General features: G+C 35.9%; 1 protein-coding gene across 2 annotated transcripts in view; it reads right to left on the reverse strand.

The window, feature by feature from the left end:
• The window catches only part of KIFAP3 (kinesin associated protein 3), a 152,312-nt gene extending 139,386 nt beyond the window's left edge, over window positions 1-12,926 (reverse strand). The window contains exons 1-2 of one of the 2 annotated variants that reach the window (XM_029935002.1): window positions 12,698-12,923; window positions 112-243 (exon numbers count right to left, since the gene is read on the reverse strand). In XM_029935002.1, coding sequence (XP_029790862.1) covers window positions 112-243; window positions 12,698-12,729 — 164 coding nt within the window. In that variant the 5' untranslated portion in view covers window positions 12,730-12,923. Of the gene's footprint in view, window positions 1-111; window positions 244-12,697 lie in introns of both variants that reach the window. The other variant, XM_029935003.1, reaches the window with a different exon arrangement.
• Window positions 12,927-13,249: the final 323 nt, after the last annotated feature.

The following is a 13,249-nucleotide window of genomic DNA, read 5'->3' on the forward strand; positions in this document are numbered from 1 at the left end:
AAGAATGCCATAACCATTTCTAATCTATGCAGATTTAAATTACATCAGATTTCGACACAGTTTATATAAAATTCACCACTTTCAAAACATGTATAAATGAAGAAAACTTACATCTTTTGGCATTCCTTTCGTTCTCCCAACATGGGATCACCCATTTCTCCAAGAATGGTAGCTTCCACTTCATACTGAACAATGAGTGCTTTTTCTGATGGATGTACATCAATATTTCCTCCTTTAACTTTCCTATAATATAAAATAAAGACATAAGTAGATTAAAAGCTCACAATATATCCATGCTTTTTATCTAGTTCTTAGTTCTAAAAGCATGTGGGTTGGATTAACATATGCATCTAAATTAGATTTACTTCTGACTCAGACCAAGAAATAACTCTTTTTCTCCAACTCCGTAAACTCTGTCCTATATATATATCTTGATCTTATAGTAAGTACCTTAATAGATTGCTATACCTGGGAAAAAATACATTTACACGAAGAATCATACTAACATAAAAGCAAGTGAATAAAACAAGATGTTTTGGAGAGAATTACCTCAAACAAAAATCTGTAATTTAAAAACAAAGACAGCTGCCCCAAAATTTGTATTTAAAAAAAAACCGACAACCTGCCTAACTAACAATTAGCCCATTAACTATATCACAGAATGACATGATATTAACTAAACCACAATATTTGTTACGTATCATCATACATAAATATATACATTGCAGCCTTAGTACCTAATCTTCAAATCACACTCAAATTACATAACAAAAAAAAACATTTAGAGTTATGTTTCATAGTCTTGCATCTTTAAATTATAGTGTCATTAGTAGTTTCCACAGAATCTTTCTGTATACCTCATGCCCCCAAGCTTCTAAAGTTATACAACAAATCGTTAATTACAGTAAACAATGACAGATTAATCACTGCTTGTCACTTGACCACATTAGAAGGTGATAAAACAAGTGATAGTAAAAGAGATTAAGAACGAGAACAAAAAAATTTCTCACTAGTCACAACTGGCTAGTAGGGTATTTTGGCCTGACAAGAAGGAACAGAAATATGACAATGTCTTAAATTAATTCTAAAAATCACTCAAACCTCTTCCTTTAGTTAGAAATAAATGCCCTATTATGCATATTTTCAATGTAACTTTTTAAATGATCTTTTCATCAGAATTCTTTATGCAATACAGAATCTGTATTTGGACCATGACTTAAGAGTCAATATAGAAATAGGGTAGGAAATCAAATACAACGCTAGAGTCTAGGTAGGTCAACAACTAAACTGACAGTAAGATGTATAGAACAAAACTTGTGAAAAATTAAAGCAGCTAGAAACTAGGCTGGTAAAAAATAATGAAGAAATTAGATATACACACATATACTAAATCGGATGGTACAGATTCCAAAAGGCAGGATAAATGGGTACAACCTGAGGCTAAATACTAAAGAAATCACAGGAATCAAATGAACTAAGTAAAAAAAGTTTAAAAAAAAAAAAAAGAAAAAAAGATGTACTACAGTAATCACTATAGAAACTATCTTAATTACAGAACAAACTAGTTACATGCTTCCTGATAAGATGGAGAACAATCCAAGTCGTGAATTTCCTACACAGAAGGGGTAACACTGTATCCAATTCAATGAAGACAATCATGAGGATAAAACCCAAGTGCATATCCTAAGATCCTACCACCACTTACACAGTGGGTCTCCCACAAAGGAACAGGTGAGGGAAAGCGTAATTGTCTTCTGGTCTGATATCCTTTCTAGTTTTTGTTTGCTTTTTTGTGTCCCTATATGTTTTAGAAGAGTATGTTCATTAAATTTCATAGCTTCTTTATCATTAAATCAAGTTATATTTTTATAGGAAAAGTAGAATATAGAAATTGCAAAGAAAAAAGTAAACTCAAACACCTAGAAGAAACCAACTGTTACAATTTTAGCACATATACATTCAGATATTTTTTTATCCATGTATAAATAATAAGAGTGGCAGCTCTAGAATTTCTTTATAGGAGAGGCTTAAGGGTAGCAATTTGGTAGGGTTGAAACTACATTGAATAGCACTTTACATAAAAGTAATACAAGCTGTTAACCTGCGGGCTCATGGAAATTATGGATAAACCCTTGACTGTTCTCCCTGGCACTGTGGCTGAATATATAAAATACATATATTAAAACTAATTTCATATTATACTGTTTAGTAACACATTTAAAACTTACTAGGAGGGTGCCTGAGTAGCTTAGTTGGTTAAGCATCTGACTCTGGATTTGGGTTCAAGTCCTGATCTCATAGTTCATAAGACTGAGCCCCACCTCGGTCTCTGCAATGACAGTGTGGAGCCTGCTTGGGGATTCATTCTCTCTTTCTCTCACTCTGCCTCTCCCCCACTCTGATACATGCATCTGCACACTCTCTATCAAAATAAATAAATATTTAAAAAGGAAGAAAACTTGTACAAAGATTTGTTTAGCTAAACTCACCAAGAAAAAAAGAGAGAGGACTCAAATAAAATCATAAACAAAAGAGGGAACATTTACAACTGATTACATAGAAATACAAAGGATCACAAGAAATTTAACAATTAATTATATACCAATTAATTTAACAAAATAGAAGAAATGGGTAAAATACTAAAAACCATAAAACCGGCTAAGATTAAATATAGAAATTAAGAAAACTAATAGGCAAGTGACAGAATGGGAAAAGATAGTTGCAAATGACATATCAGATAAAGGGCTAGTATCCAAAATCTACAAGGAACTCACCAAACTCCACACCCAAAAAAACATATAACCCAGTGAAGAAATGGGCAGAAGACATAAACAGACACTTCTCCAAAGAGGACATCCAGATGGCCTACAGGCACATGAAACGATGCTCAACATCACTCATCATCAGGGAAACACAAATCAAAACCACATTGAGATACCACCTCACGCCAGTCAGAGTGGCTAAAATGAACAAATCAAGAGACTATCGATGCTGGCGAGGGTGTGGAGAGACGGGCACCCTCCTACACTGTTGGTGAGAATGTAAACTCGTGCAGCCGCTCTGGAAGACAGTGTGGAGGTTCCTCAAAAAACTATCCATAGAACTCCCCTATGACCCAGCAATAGCACTGCTAGGGATTTACCCAAGGGATACAGAAGTGCTGATGCATAGGAGCACATGTACCCCAATGTTCACAGCAGCACTGTCAACAATAGCCAAAACATGGAAAGAGCCTAAATGTCCATCACCTGATGAATGGATCAAGAAGACCTGGTATACATACACGATGGAGTACTGCATGGCAATGAGAGGGTATGACATATACCCATTTGTAGCAAGGTGAATGGACCTTGAGGGTGTCATGCTAAGCGAAATAAGTCAGGCAGAGAAGGACAGATCCCATATGTTTGCACTCATAGGTCTAACAGGAGAACAGGAGAAACCTAATGGAGGACCAGGGGGAGGGGAAGAGGGAAAGAGAGAGAGGGACACAAAACCTTAGAGACTCTTGAATACTGAAAACAAACCAATGGTTGAAGGGGGAGGAGGGAAGGAGGTGGTGGTAATGGAGGAGGGCACTTGTGGGGAAGAGCACTGGGTGTTATATGGAAACCAATTTGACAATAAACTATTTTTAAGAAAATAAAAAATTAAAAAATAAAAAAGAAAAAAAAGAAAATATGAACAGACCAATTACTAGTAAGCGATTGAATCAGTAATCAAAAATGTCCCAACAAACAAAAGTCCACACCCAAAAGCTTCACTGGTTAATGTTACCAAACATTCAAAAAATTAATGACAATCATTCTCAAAATCTTCCATAAAACAGAACAAGAGAGAATACCTAGAAACTCATTTTATGAGGCCAGCATTACCTTGACATCAAATACAGACAAGGACACCACAAAAAAAATTATAGACTAACACCCAAAAGGAACATAGACGCAAAAATCAACAAACTACTAGCAAACCAAATTCGAGATTACATGGAAAGCATCATACATCATGATCAAGTGGGATTTATTTGAGGGATGCAAGGATGGTTCAATAAATGAAACTCAATCAATACGAAACAACACTTTAACAAAATGAAGTATAAAAGTCATATGATTATCTCAACAGATGGATAAAATATTTGACAATGTTGAATATCCATTTGTGATAAAAACTGTCAGTTAAGCAAATATACAGGCAATGTAGCACAACACAATAAAAGCCATACATGGTAAATACACAGCTAACATAATAGTCAACAGTGAAAAGTTAAAAGCTTTTCCTCAAAGATCAGGAACAACGCAAGGATGCCCACTCTGACCATTGCTATTCAACAGAATACTGGAAGCCCTAGCCAGGGTAATTTGTCAAGAAAAATAAATGACTGGCATCCAAATCAGAAAGCAAGAAGTATCTATTTGCAGATTACATGATATTATTATACAGAAAACTCTAAATACCCGCCCCCCATACACACACACAAAAACTGGAGCTAATAAACAAACTTGAGAAAGTTGCAGGTTAAAAAAATGAACATTAAAAATCAGTTGAATTTCCATACACTAATAGTGAATTAACTATCTTGAGAGAAACTAAGAAAATATTCCCATTTACAATTATATCAAAAAGAATAAAATATCTAGAAATAAATTTAACCAAAAACTAAAATACCTATACCTAAAAACTATAAGATATTGATGAAAGAAACTGAACACAACATAAATAAATGAAAAGATATTCCAAGCTTATGGATTGGAAGAATTAATACTGATAAAATATCCATACCGCCCAAAGCAATTTACAAATTCAATGCAATCCCTATCAAAATCTCAATGCCTTTTTTTTTTTCACATAAATTGAACAAACAATCCTAAAATTTGTATGGAGCCACAAAAGACCCTGAATAGTCAAAGCAATCTTGAGAAAGAAGAACAAATTAGAGGCCTCACACTTTCTGGTTTCAAAATATATTACAAAGTTATAGTAATCAAAACAGTGTGGTATTTGCATAAAAATAGACACATACATCAAGAGAATACAGAGCCCAGAAATAAACCCACACACATATGGCCAATTAATTCACAACAAAGGAGCGAATAATACACAACAGGGAAGGACAATCTCTTCAATAAAAGGTGTTTAGAAAACTAGACAGCTACATGCAAAAGAATGAAACTGGACCATTACCTCACACCATATACAAAAATTAATTCAAAATGGATTAGAGTTGAACATAAGACCTAAAACCATAAAACTCCTAAAAGAAAATAAGGACAATAAGCTTCTCACCATAGATCTTGGCAATTTTTTTTTGACACCAAATGCAAAGGCAGTAAAAACAAAAATAATTAAGTGGGACTAAGTCAAACTAAATACCTTCTGCCCAGCAAAAGAAACAATAATGAGAAGGCAACCTAGTAAGTGGGAGAATATATTTGCCAATAATATGCCTGAGAACGGGTTAATATCTAAAATATACAAAGACCTCACAAAGCTCAACAGAAAAAAAAACCCAATCTGATTAAAAAATAGCAGAGGATCTGAACAGGCATTTTTCCTAAGAAGACATACAGATGGTCAACATGTACCTGAAAAGATGCTCAATATCTCTAGTCATAAATGAAATGCAAATAGAAACCACAATATCACCTCATACCTGTTAAAATGTGTTAAAACAGCTATTATCAAAAAGACAAGAAATAGCAACTGTTGGCAAGGATGTGGAGAAAAGGGAACCCTTGTACACTGTTGGTGGGAATGTAAATCAATGCAGCCACCATGGAACATCATATAGAGGTTTTCCAAAAAACTGAACATAGACCTACCATACAATCTGGCAAAGCTATTTCAGAGCATTTATCCAAAGGAACTAACTCAAAAAGATATATACACACCCCCATGTTCTCTGCAGTACTATTTATAATAGCCAATACATAGAAGCAACCTAAATGTCCATCATAAAGAAAATGTGGTGTATGTATGTGTAATATGTGAAATCTTGCCATTTGTGACAACATGGATAGACCTGAGGGCATTATGCCATGTGAAATAAGTCAGAGACAAAATTTTTATGACCTCATTTGGATGTGGAATCTAAGAACAAAACAAACGCAGACTCACAGATATGCAGAACAGACTGGGTAGTTTCCTAAGGAAGAGGGTGGCAGGTAGGCAAAACAGGTCAAGGTGGTCAAAGGTACAAATTTCCAGTTATAAAATAAATAAGTCCTCGGTGCCTGGGTGGCTCAGTCAGTTAAGCATCCAACTACTGATTTCAGCTTAGGTCATGGTGTCACAGTTGTGAGACTGAGCCCCACATTGTGCTAAGCATGGAGCCTGCTTAAGATTCTTTATCTCTCCTCCTCTGCTCTTCTCCCCCATTTCTGCACTTACTCTCTCTCTCTCTTTCTCTCTAAAATAAAATAAAATAAAATAAGGCCTGGGGATATAATGTACAGCATGGTGACAATATTTAATAACACTGTATTGTACACTTGAAAATTGCTAAGAGATTAAATCTTAAAAGTTTTCATCATAAGAAAAAAACATTATTATTATACGGTATTGGGTGTTCACTAGACTTATGGTGGTGATCATTTCACAATATATAGAAATACATACAAATCATTATGATATGCACCAGAAACTAATGTTATATGTCAATTATAGCTCAATAAAAAGATTTCAAATTAATAACTTGACTTTACACCTTAAGGAAACAGAAAAAGACTAAACCCCATGCTTGTAGAAGGTAGGAAATCATAAGGATAGAGAGATTTAAAAAAATAGAGAAAACATATGCAAAATTTAAAAAAAATCAAAAGTAGCTTCTTTGAAAAATTGGCAAACCTTTAATTAAGAAAAGAGAATTCTGAAATTACTACAACTGGAAAATAAAATGGGATACTACAGACCTTACAGAGATAAAATGAATTCTATAAATAATTGTAAGCCAACAAATTAGATACACAAACAACATAAAGTCAAAAGAAACAGAAATTCTGAATAGACCTATTGTAAATAAAGAAATTCAATCAGTGATCAAAAACTTCCAAACAAAGAAAAGTCCAGGATCAGATGGCTTCACTGGTGAATTCTACCATATAACCAAAGAAAAATTAACACCAATACTTCTTAAACTCCTCCAAAAAATAGACCTCATTCTATGAAGTCAGCATTACTCTGTTACAAAGTGAGACAAACATACCACAAAAATAGAGTATCTCTTATACATATCCTACACAAAGAGATGAAAACCAATATTCTTTATCAACATAGATGCAAAAGTCCTCAAAATATTAACAAACACTATCCAGCAGCATATTAAAAGGATTAAAGCCAAGACCAAGTAGGTTCTATTCCAGGAATACAAAGAAGTTATACCTATGAAAACCAGTGTAATATACCACATCAATAGAATAAGAAAAACGTACATGATTATCCTAATTGATGCAGAAAAAGCATTTGACAAAATCTAATACCCTTTCAAATAAAAGTATTTGATAAATTAGAAATACAAGGGCATATATGAAAAACCTACAGCTAATAATATACTCAATGGTAAAAGAATAAAAGCTTTCCCTTAAGAACAGGAATACGTATGCCTACTTTCATCCACTTATTTTTTTTAAAGTCATTTATTTTGAGAGAGAGGGAAGGAAAAGAGAGCATAAGCAGGGAAGAGGCACAGAGAAAAGTTAGTGATTCAACAATTCTATACATTACTCAGAATTCTTCTATAAATATACTCTTTAACTCCCATTACCTATTTCACCTACCTCCCCTCTGCAACATCAGTTTGCTCTCTAGATTTGTGTCTTTCTCGATTTGTCTCTTTTCCTTTTGTACATTTGTTTTGTTTCTTAAATTCCACATATGAGACAAATCATATGGTATTTGTCTTTCTCTGACTGATTTATTTCACTGAGCATTATACTCTCTAGACCCATCAATGATGTTGCAAATGACAAAATTTCATTCTTTTTTATGGCTGAATATTTTATTACAGATATACCTGTAATCAGATATAGTAATATTCTATTTATATATATATGTATATATATATATATACACACAGATATAATATACCTAAATCTACATAGCACCTCTTCTTTATCCATTCACCTGTCAGCGGACACTGGGGCTGCCTCCATAATTTGGCTATTATAAATAATGCTGCAATAAACATAAGGTGCATCTATCGCTTTGAATTAGTGTTTTTGTATTTTTTGGATAAAAACCTAACAGTGCAATTACTGGATCTTAGGGTAGTTCTATTTTTAACTTTTTGAGGGACTTCCATACTGTCTTAACAGTGGCTAAACCAGTTTGCATTCCAAACAAAAGTACACCAGGGTTCCTTTTTTTTCCACATCCTCACCAACACCTATTGTTTCCTGTGATTTCCATTTCAGCCAATCTAACAGGTGTGAGATGATATCTTATTATAGTTTTGATTTGCATTTCCCTGGCGATGAGTGATGAGCATCTTTTCATGTGTCTGTTGGCCATTTGTATATCTTCTCTGGAGAAATGTCTTCTATCCATTTTAAATTCTTTATATATTTTAGGGGCGCCTGGGTGGCTCAGTTGTTTGGGTGTCTGACTTCGGCTCAGTATCATGATCTCACAGTTCATGGGTTCAAGCCCTGCATCAGGCTCTGTGCTGACAGCTCAAAGCCTGGAGCCTGCTTTGGATTCTGTCTCCCTCTCTCTCTCTCTGCCTCTCCCCTGCTCACACTATGTCTCTCTCTCTCTCTCAAAAATAAACAAACATTTAAAAAAATTCTTTATATATTTTGGATACTAACCATTTATTAGATACAATGTTTGTAAATATGTTCTGCCATTCAGTAGGTTGTCTTTTAGCTTTGTTTATTGTTTCCTTTGCTATGTTTTTTATTTTGCTACATGCAAAAGAATGAAACTGGACCACTCTCTTACACCATACACAAATGTAAACTCAAAATGGATTAAGGACTTAAATGTGGGATATGAAACCATAAAAATCTAGAGTTAATTATGTGGTATAAAGTAAGGGTCCAATTTTATTCTTTTATGTGTAGATATCCAGTAATTTCTCTGACATCAACCTTAACAATATCTTTCTAGATACGTCTCCTGAGGCAAAGGAAAGAAAGCAAAAATAAACTATTTGGAAATGGTTTCTAAAATAATGGTAGCAGAAGCAATTAAAGAAAAAATTAAACTGGACTCCATCAAAACTAAAAACTTTTGCATAAGGAAGGACACTATGATGAGAATGCAAAACCAACCACAGAGTGGAGCAAAATATTTGCAAATCACTTATCTATAAGAGTCTAGTATCTAGAATGTATAAAGAACTCTTTTCCCCAAGATAAAGACCAAGAAGCATATGAAAAGATGCTCAATATCACTAGTAACTGGGGAAACGCAAATAAAATCACAGATACTACTTTGCATCCATTGAATGGTCAGAATTTAAAAAAAATAAATAACAACTGTTGGTGATATCGGAAAATTGGAACTCTCATACGCTGCTGATGGGAATGTAAATGGTGCAGCCACTCTGAAAAACAGTGTGGCAGTTCTTCAATAAGTTAAACACACAATTAGTACATGACCCAGCAAACTGGGTACACACCAGAGAGTGAAAAAAAAGGTATTCAAACAAAAACTAGTAAAGGAATGTTCAAAGCAGCTTTACTCACAATAGCCAATAGATGGAAACAATCTAAATGTCTATCAATAGATGAATGGATAATCTACATGTGCTATAGCCACACAACGAATTATTATTCAGTTATTAAATGGAATGAATTACTACTGAATGCTAAAATGTGGATGAATGTTGAAAACATACTGTATAAATAAAAAAAAAGCTTTAAACAAAGGCCAAGGCCATCTACTGACTTTGCTTATCATATATTTATAGCACTCATCATAAATACAATAGTTACTTCTGATGATATATTATTTACAGTCTGTATTCCTCTCCACATTATAGGCACCATAAAGGCATAGAAAGTATACATCATTCATTCAATACTTTTTATCACTTGGCTGAGTGACTTTTACATGGTAGAATTTCAAATAACTATTGAAGGAATGAATAAATGCCATTTACTCTTAAAATCCTTCAATGGCTCCCCATTGCTTTTACAAGTCTCAGCTCTTTACTATGGCTCAGAAGTCCAGTATGATTTGGCCCATTTTTCTTTATAGGCTTATTTTTACTCCATTTAATAACTATTTAGTGAGTACTTATGTGCCAGGAATTGTGATATGCGCTGAGGATACAAGGAGAAGATACACAGTTCCTTAGGCTTTTGAAGCTTATAGACAGCAGGAAAGACCAACAATAACAATATCTTAGTAAGAGTCGGTAAAATAAGATATTAAGTATCATGAGAACCTAGCAGTTATATCTGACCTGGACTGTGGATGGAGGATGAAAAAAGGGCAGCTCAGGAAAGATGTTTTGGAAATAATGACATTTAAGCAAAAACAGGAAAAATGAGGAGTGAGCTGGGTGAAGAACGAGGCATGTTCCAGACAACGGGAAGGGCATTTGGAACCAAACACTAAAGCACAGAGATCTAAAAGAAGTTATTTCTGTAAGGCTCAAGTATGAAATTATTGGGGGTAGGAGGGAAGCAGAGGGATAGCTGAAAAGGTAGGTGCTCTACGTTTAAAAGCAATGGAGGGGTGCTTGGCTTGCTCAGTGGGAAAAGCACATGACTCTTGATCTGAGTCGTGAGTTCAAGCCCCACGCTGAGTACACGGATTATTTAAATTAACTTTTAAAAAGTAAAAAATTAAAAATAAAAGCAATGGGAAGCCATCAGAGAGTTTTAAGAGGAAGCAAAAAAACCCACAAATGATTGTCTATTTTTGTATATATCTGATTGGGAACATAAAGTATGTCCATTTAATCATTTCTCCAGTGACCAGAACAATGCTAGGCATATACTAGGTATTTTGTAAGTATTCATTAAGTTCTACTTAATCAAAACTGAAAATTAAACTGTATTTGGTTCTATAATCTACTACACATTAAACATGGACTAGAAATTCCCCAGTGATAACTACAATGAAACCACTGAAATCAACTAATTAAAATTAGACTGAATCAATGAGATTGAAAACATGTTGCTGTCCTGTTTGAAATAAAATCTAAAACTATTACAGGAGGAATACATAGAAGATGCAATCATTATCAAAGAATCAATAATTAAAATGGAAGTTTCTGCCAGACATCATAAACCATCAGGCTTGTATGATTATACGTCAGCTGCATATTTCTAATCTGAAAGCAGGCAATGCCAACTTTTCATTTCTTACACCATCAAAATTAGACAAAACTGAAAAGTGCGTATTTCAACCTTACCCAGCCAAACATTATAGTGACTTGTTTGGTTTTATTTTTTAAACTTTAGATAACACAGCTTTTAAAAGAATAGGTTGAGAGTTATACCTAGGGTCCATACAAGGATCTAATAAATTTTAGCACTGTGTATTATACGAAAATAAACCGATAGTATAATAGTGGCTCTGAGAAAGGCAGGCAATATATGCCTCAGTCCTGCAAAGACAGTACAGTCAGTTACATGATTTAACAATTGTTTGAATCCTTTCTAAGAATCGATTAAAGTTTAGAAGATCTTCCTGTGACGATTAAGGCCATCCCAAGCCAGGACAAACATGGTCAGTAAAGGCATATAATGACTTGAAATAAAGTCACATTACATGGCATGTTTTACCTTTTAAAAGTATTCTCATATTTGGTCCGCATATTTCTCATTAGATAATATTTGCCCCATATTTAAATAAGCAAACTGTGTCCAAAAAAATGTGATTCTCCTTATGTATTTTACCCTATCAGTAACAGTGACTTAACTAAAAATGTTGAGTCCTACTTAAGATCGTTTTCTATTGGATCACTGCTAACTCCTGGTCCAATGACAGGTATCCTTTTTCATCAGGGATGATCTTATCTTTGACAGGAGTCAAATAAATAATCCCAAAAGATACAATTTCTTTAAAGAGTAATTGGCACTACAAATCTTGATAAACTAAAGAAATTATGGCCTGTTCCAGGACAAGCTCCTGAACAAACTTCTAGATAATTATGAACCTCCTACAAAAATTATACTGTATTCATGGCAGTCAAATAGATGAAAAGATTGAGGAAAGCAGAAGCAGGCTGGAAGGAACCCTCTCAGTCCAGCCTCCCATAAAGGAAAAGCCACTTCTCTCTTCTTCATCCTTTCGAAACCTGATGGCAGTGAACCCCAAACAGGAGACCCAGAGCAGATGCACCAGAAGACTGCATTCTCAGGCTCCCAAGGGATTTATTCTACTAGGGGAAAATGGGGAGTCCAAGTCGGAGGTGAGGGTAAGGAAGACGCTGTTTACACAACCCTTCACCCCTCTCCCGAGATGGATGTAGCAAGGAAACCATCTTCAATGCTGTCAGGGTCCCTCCGAGCCAGGGAAGGGGCTGGGGAGTCTCGCACCCCCGAAGGACCCCTTCCTCTTTTTCCCAGTGCTCCTTTTCTTTCCGTGACTTTCTCCCCCGCCCCCCCCCCCGCTTGTCTTCCACCTCTCCTCTAAAGCTTGTACCATTGCCCAGTGACACCTCGAAGCCAACCCGAGGACCTCTAAGAATATCTTCAGGGCCCTGCAAGGAAGGTGGGACCGAGCCTTGGGGAGTGGTCACCTTTTGAGGTATCTGGCGTCCTCCCCTTGCATGGCGGCGGCGGCGGCGGCGTGGGGAGGATGGGGGTATCTGAGAAGGACGGCGGAGTTATTTCCGGGGACGGTGGCCAAAGAATCCCCACACCCAAAGGGGATGACAGTCCCAAGGCCTGCAAGGCGAGGCAACGGTGGCGGCGCTGCGGTTACCACGGTGAGGCCGCCGGCTCCTCCCACAGCTCCTAGGCCCCAAAACACTGGAGGGACCCAGACCCGCCCAGAGCCGCCTCCGCCTGCCCCGCCTCAAGGCGCATGCGCCCGCTCTGCGTATGCGCAGGCTCAGTCTGAGGCACTGGCCCCTGGGACTAATCTGACGCACCTAGGAGCAGAACGTGAAGGGTTCTGCGGCAGATTTCTGCGTGTGTGCCTGAAGAATGACTCCCTGATCACCGCCCCCTTGAGGATGGAAATTGGAAGGTCATACCCGTCAGCCTACTAGAAATTTCAAGTCTTAGCTTCAAAGAAGAGAAAGGGAATCCATTAACATTTTAATTAGTAAATGCAATAGTGCAGCTCA

Source organism: Suricata suricatta, chromosome 3 (genome assembly GCF_006229205.1).
Source record: "Suricata suricatta isolate VVHF042 chromosome 3, meerkat_22Aug2017_6uvM2_HiC, whole genome shotgun sequence".
NCBI classification, from domain to species: Eukaryota; Metazoa; Chordata; class Mammalia; order Carnivora; family Herpestidae; genus Suricata; species Suricata suricatta.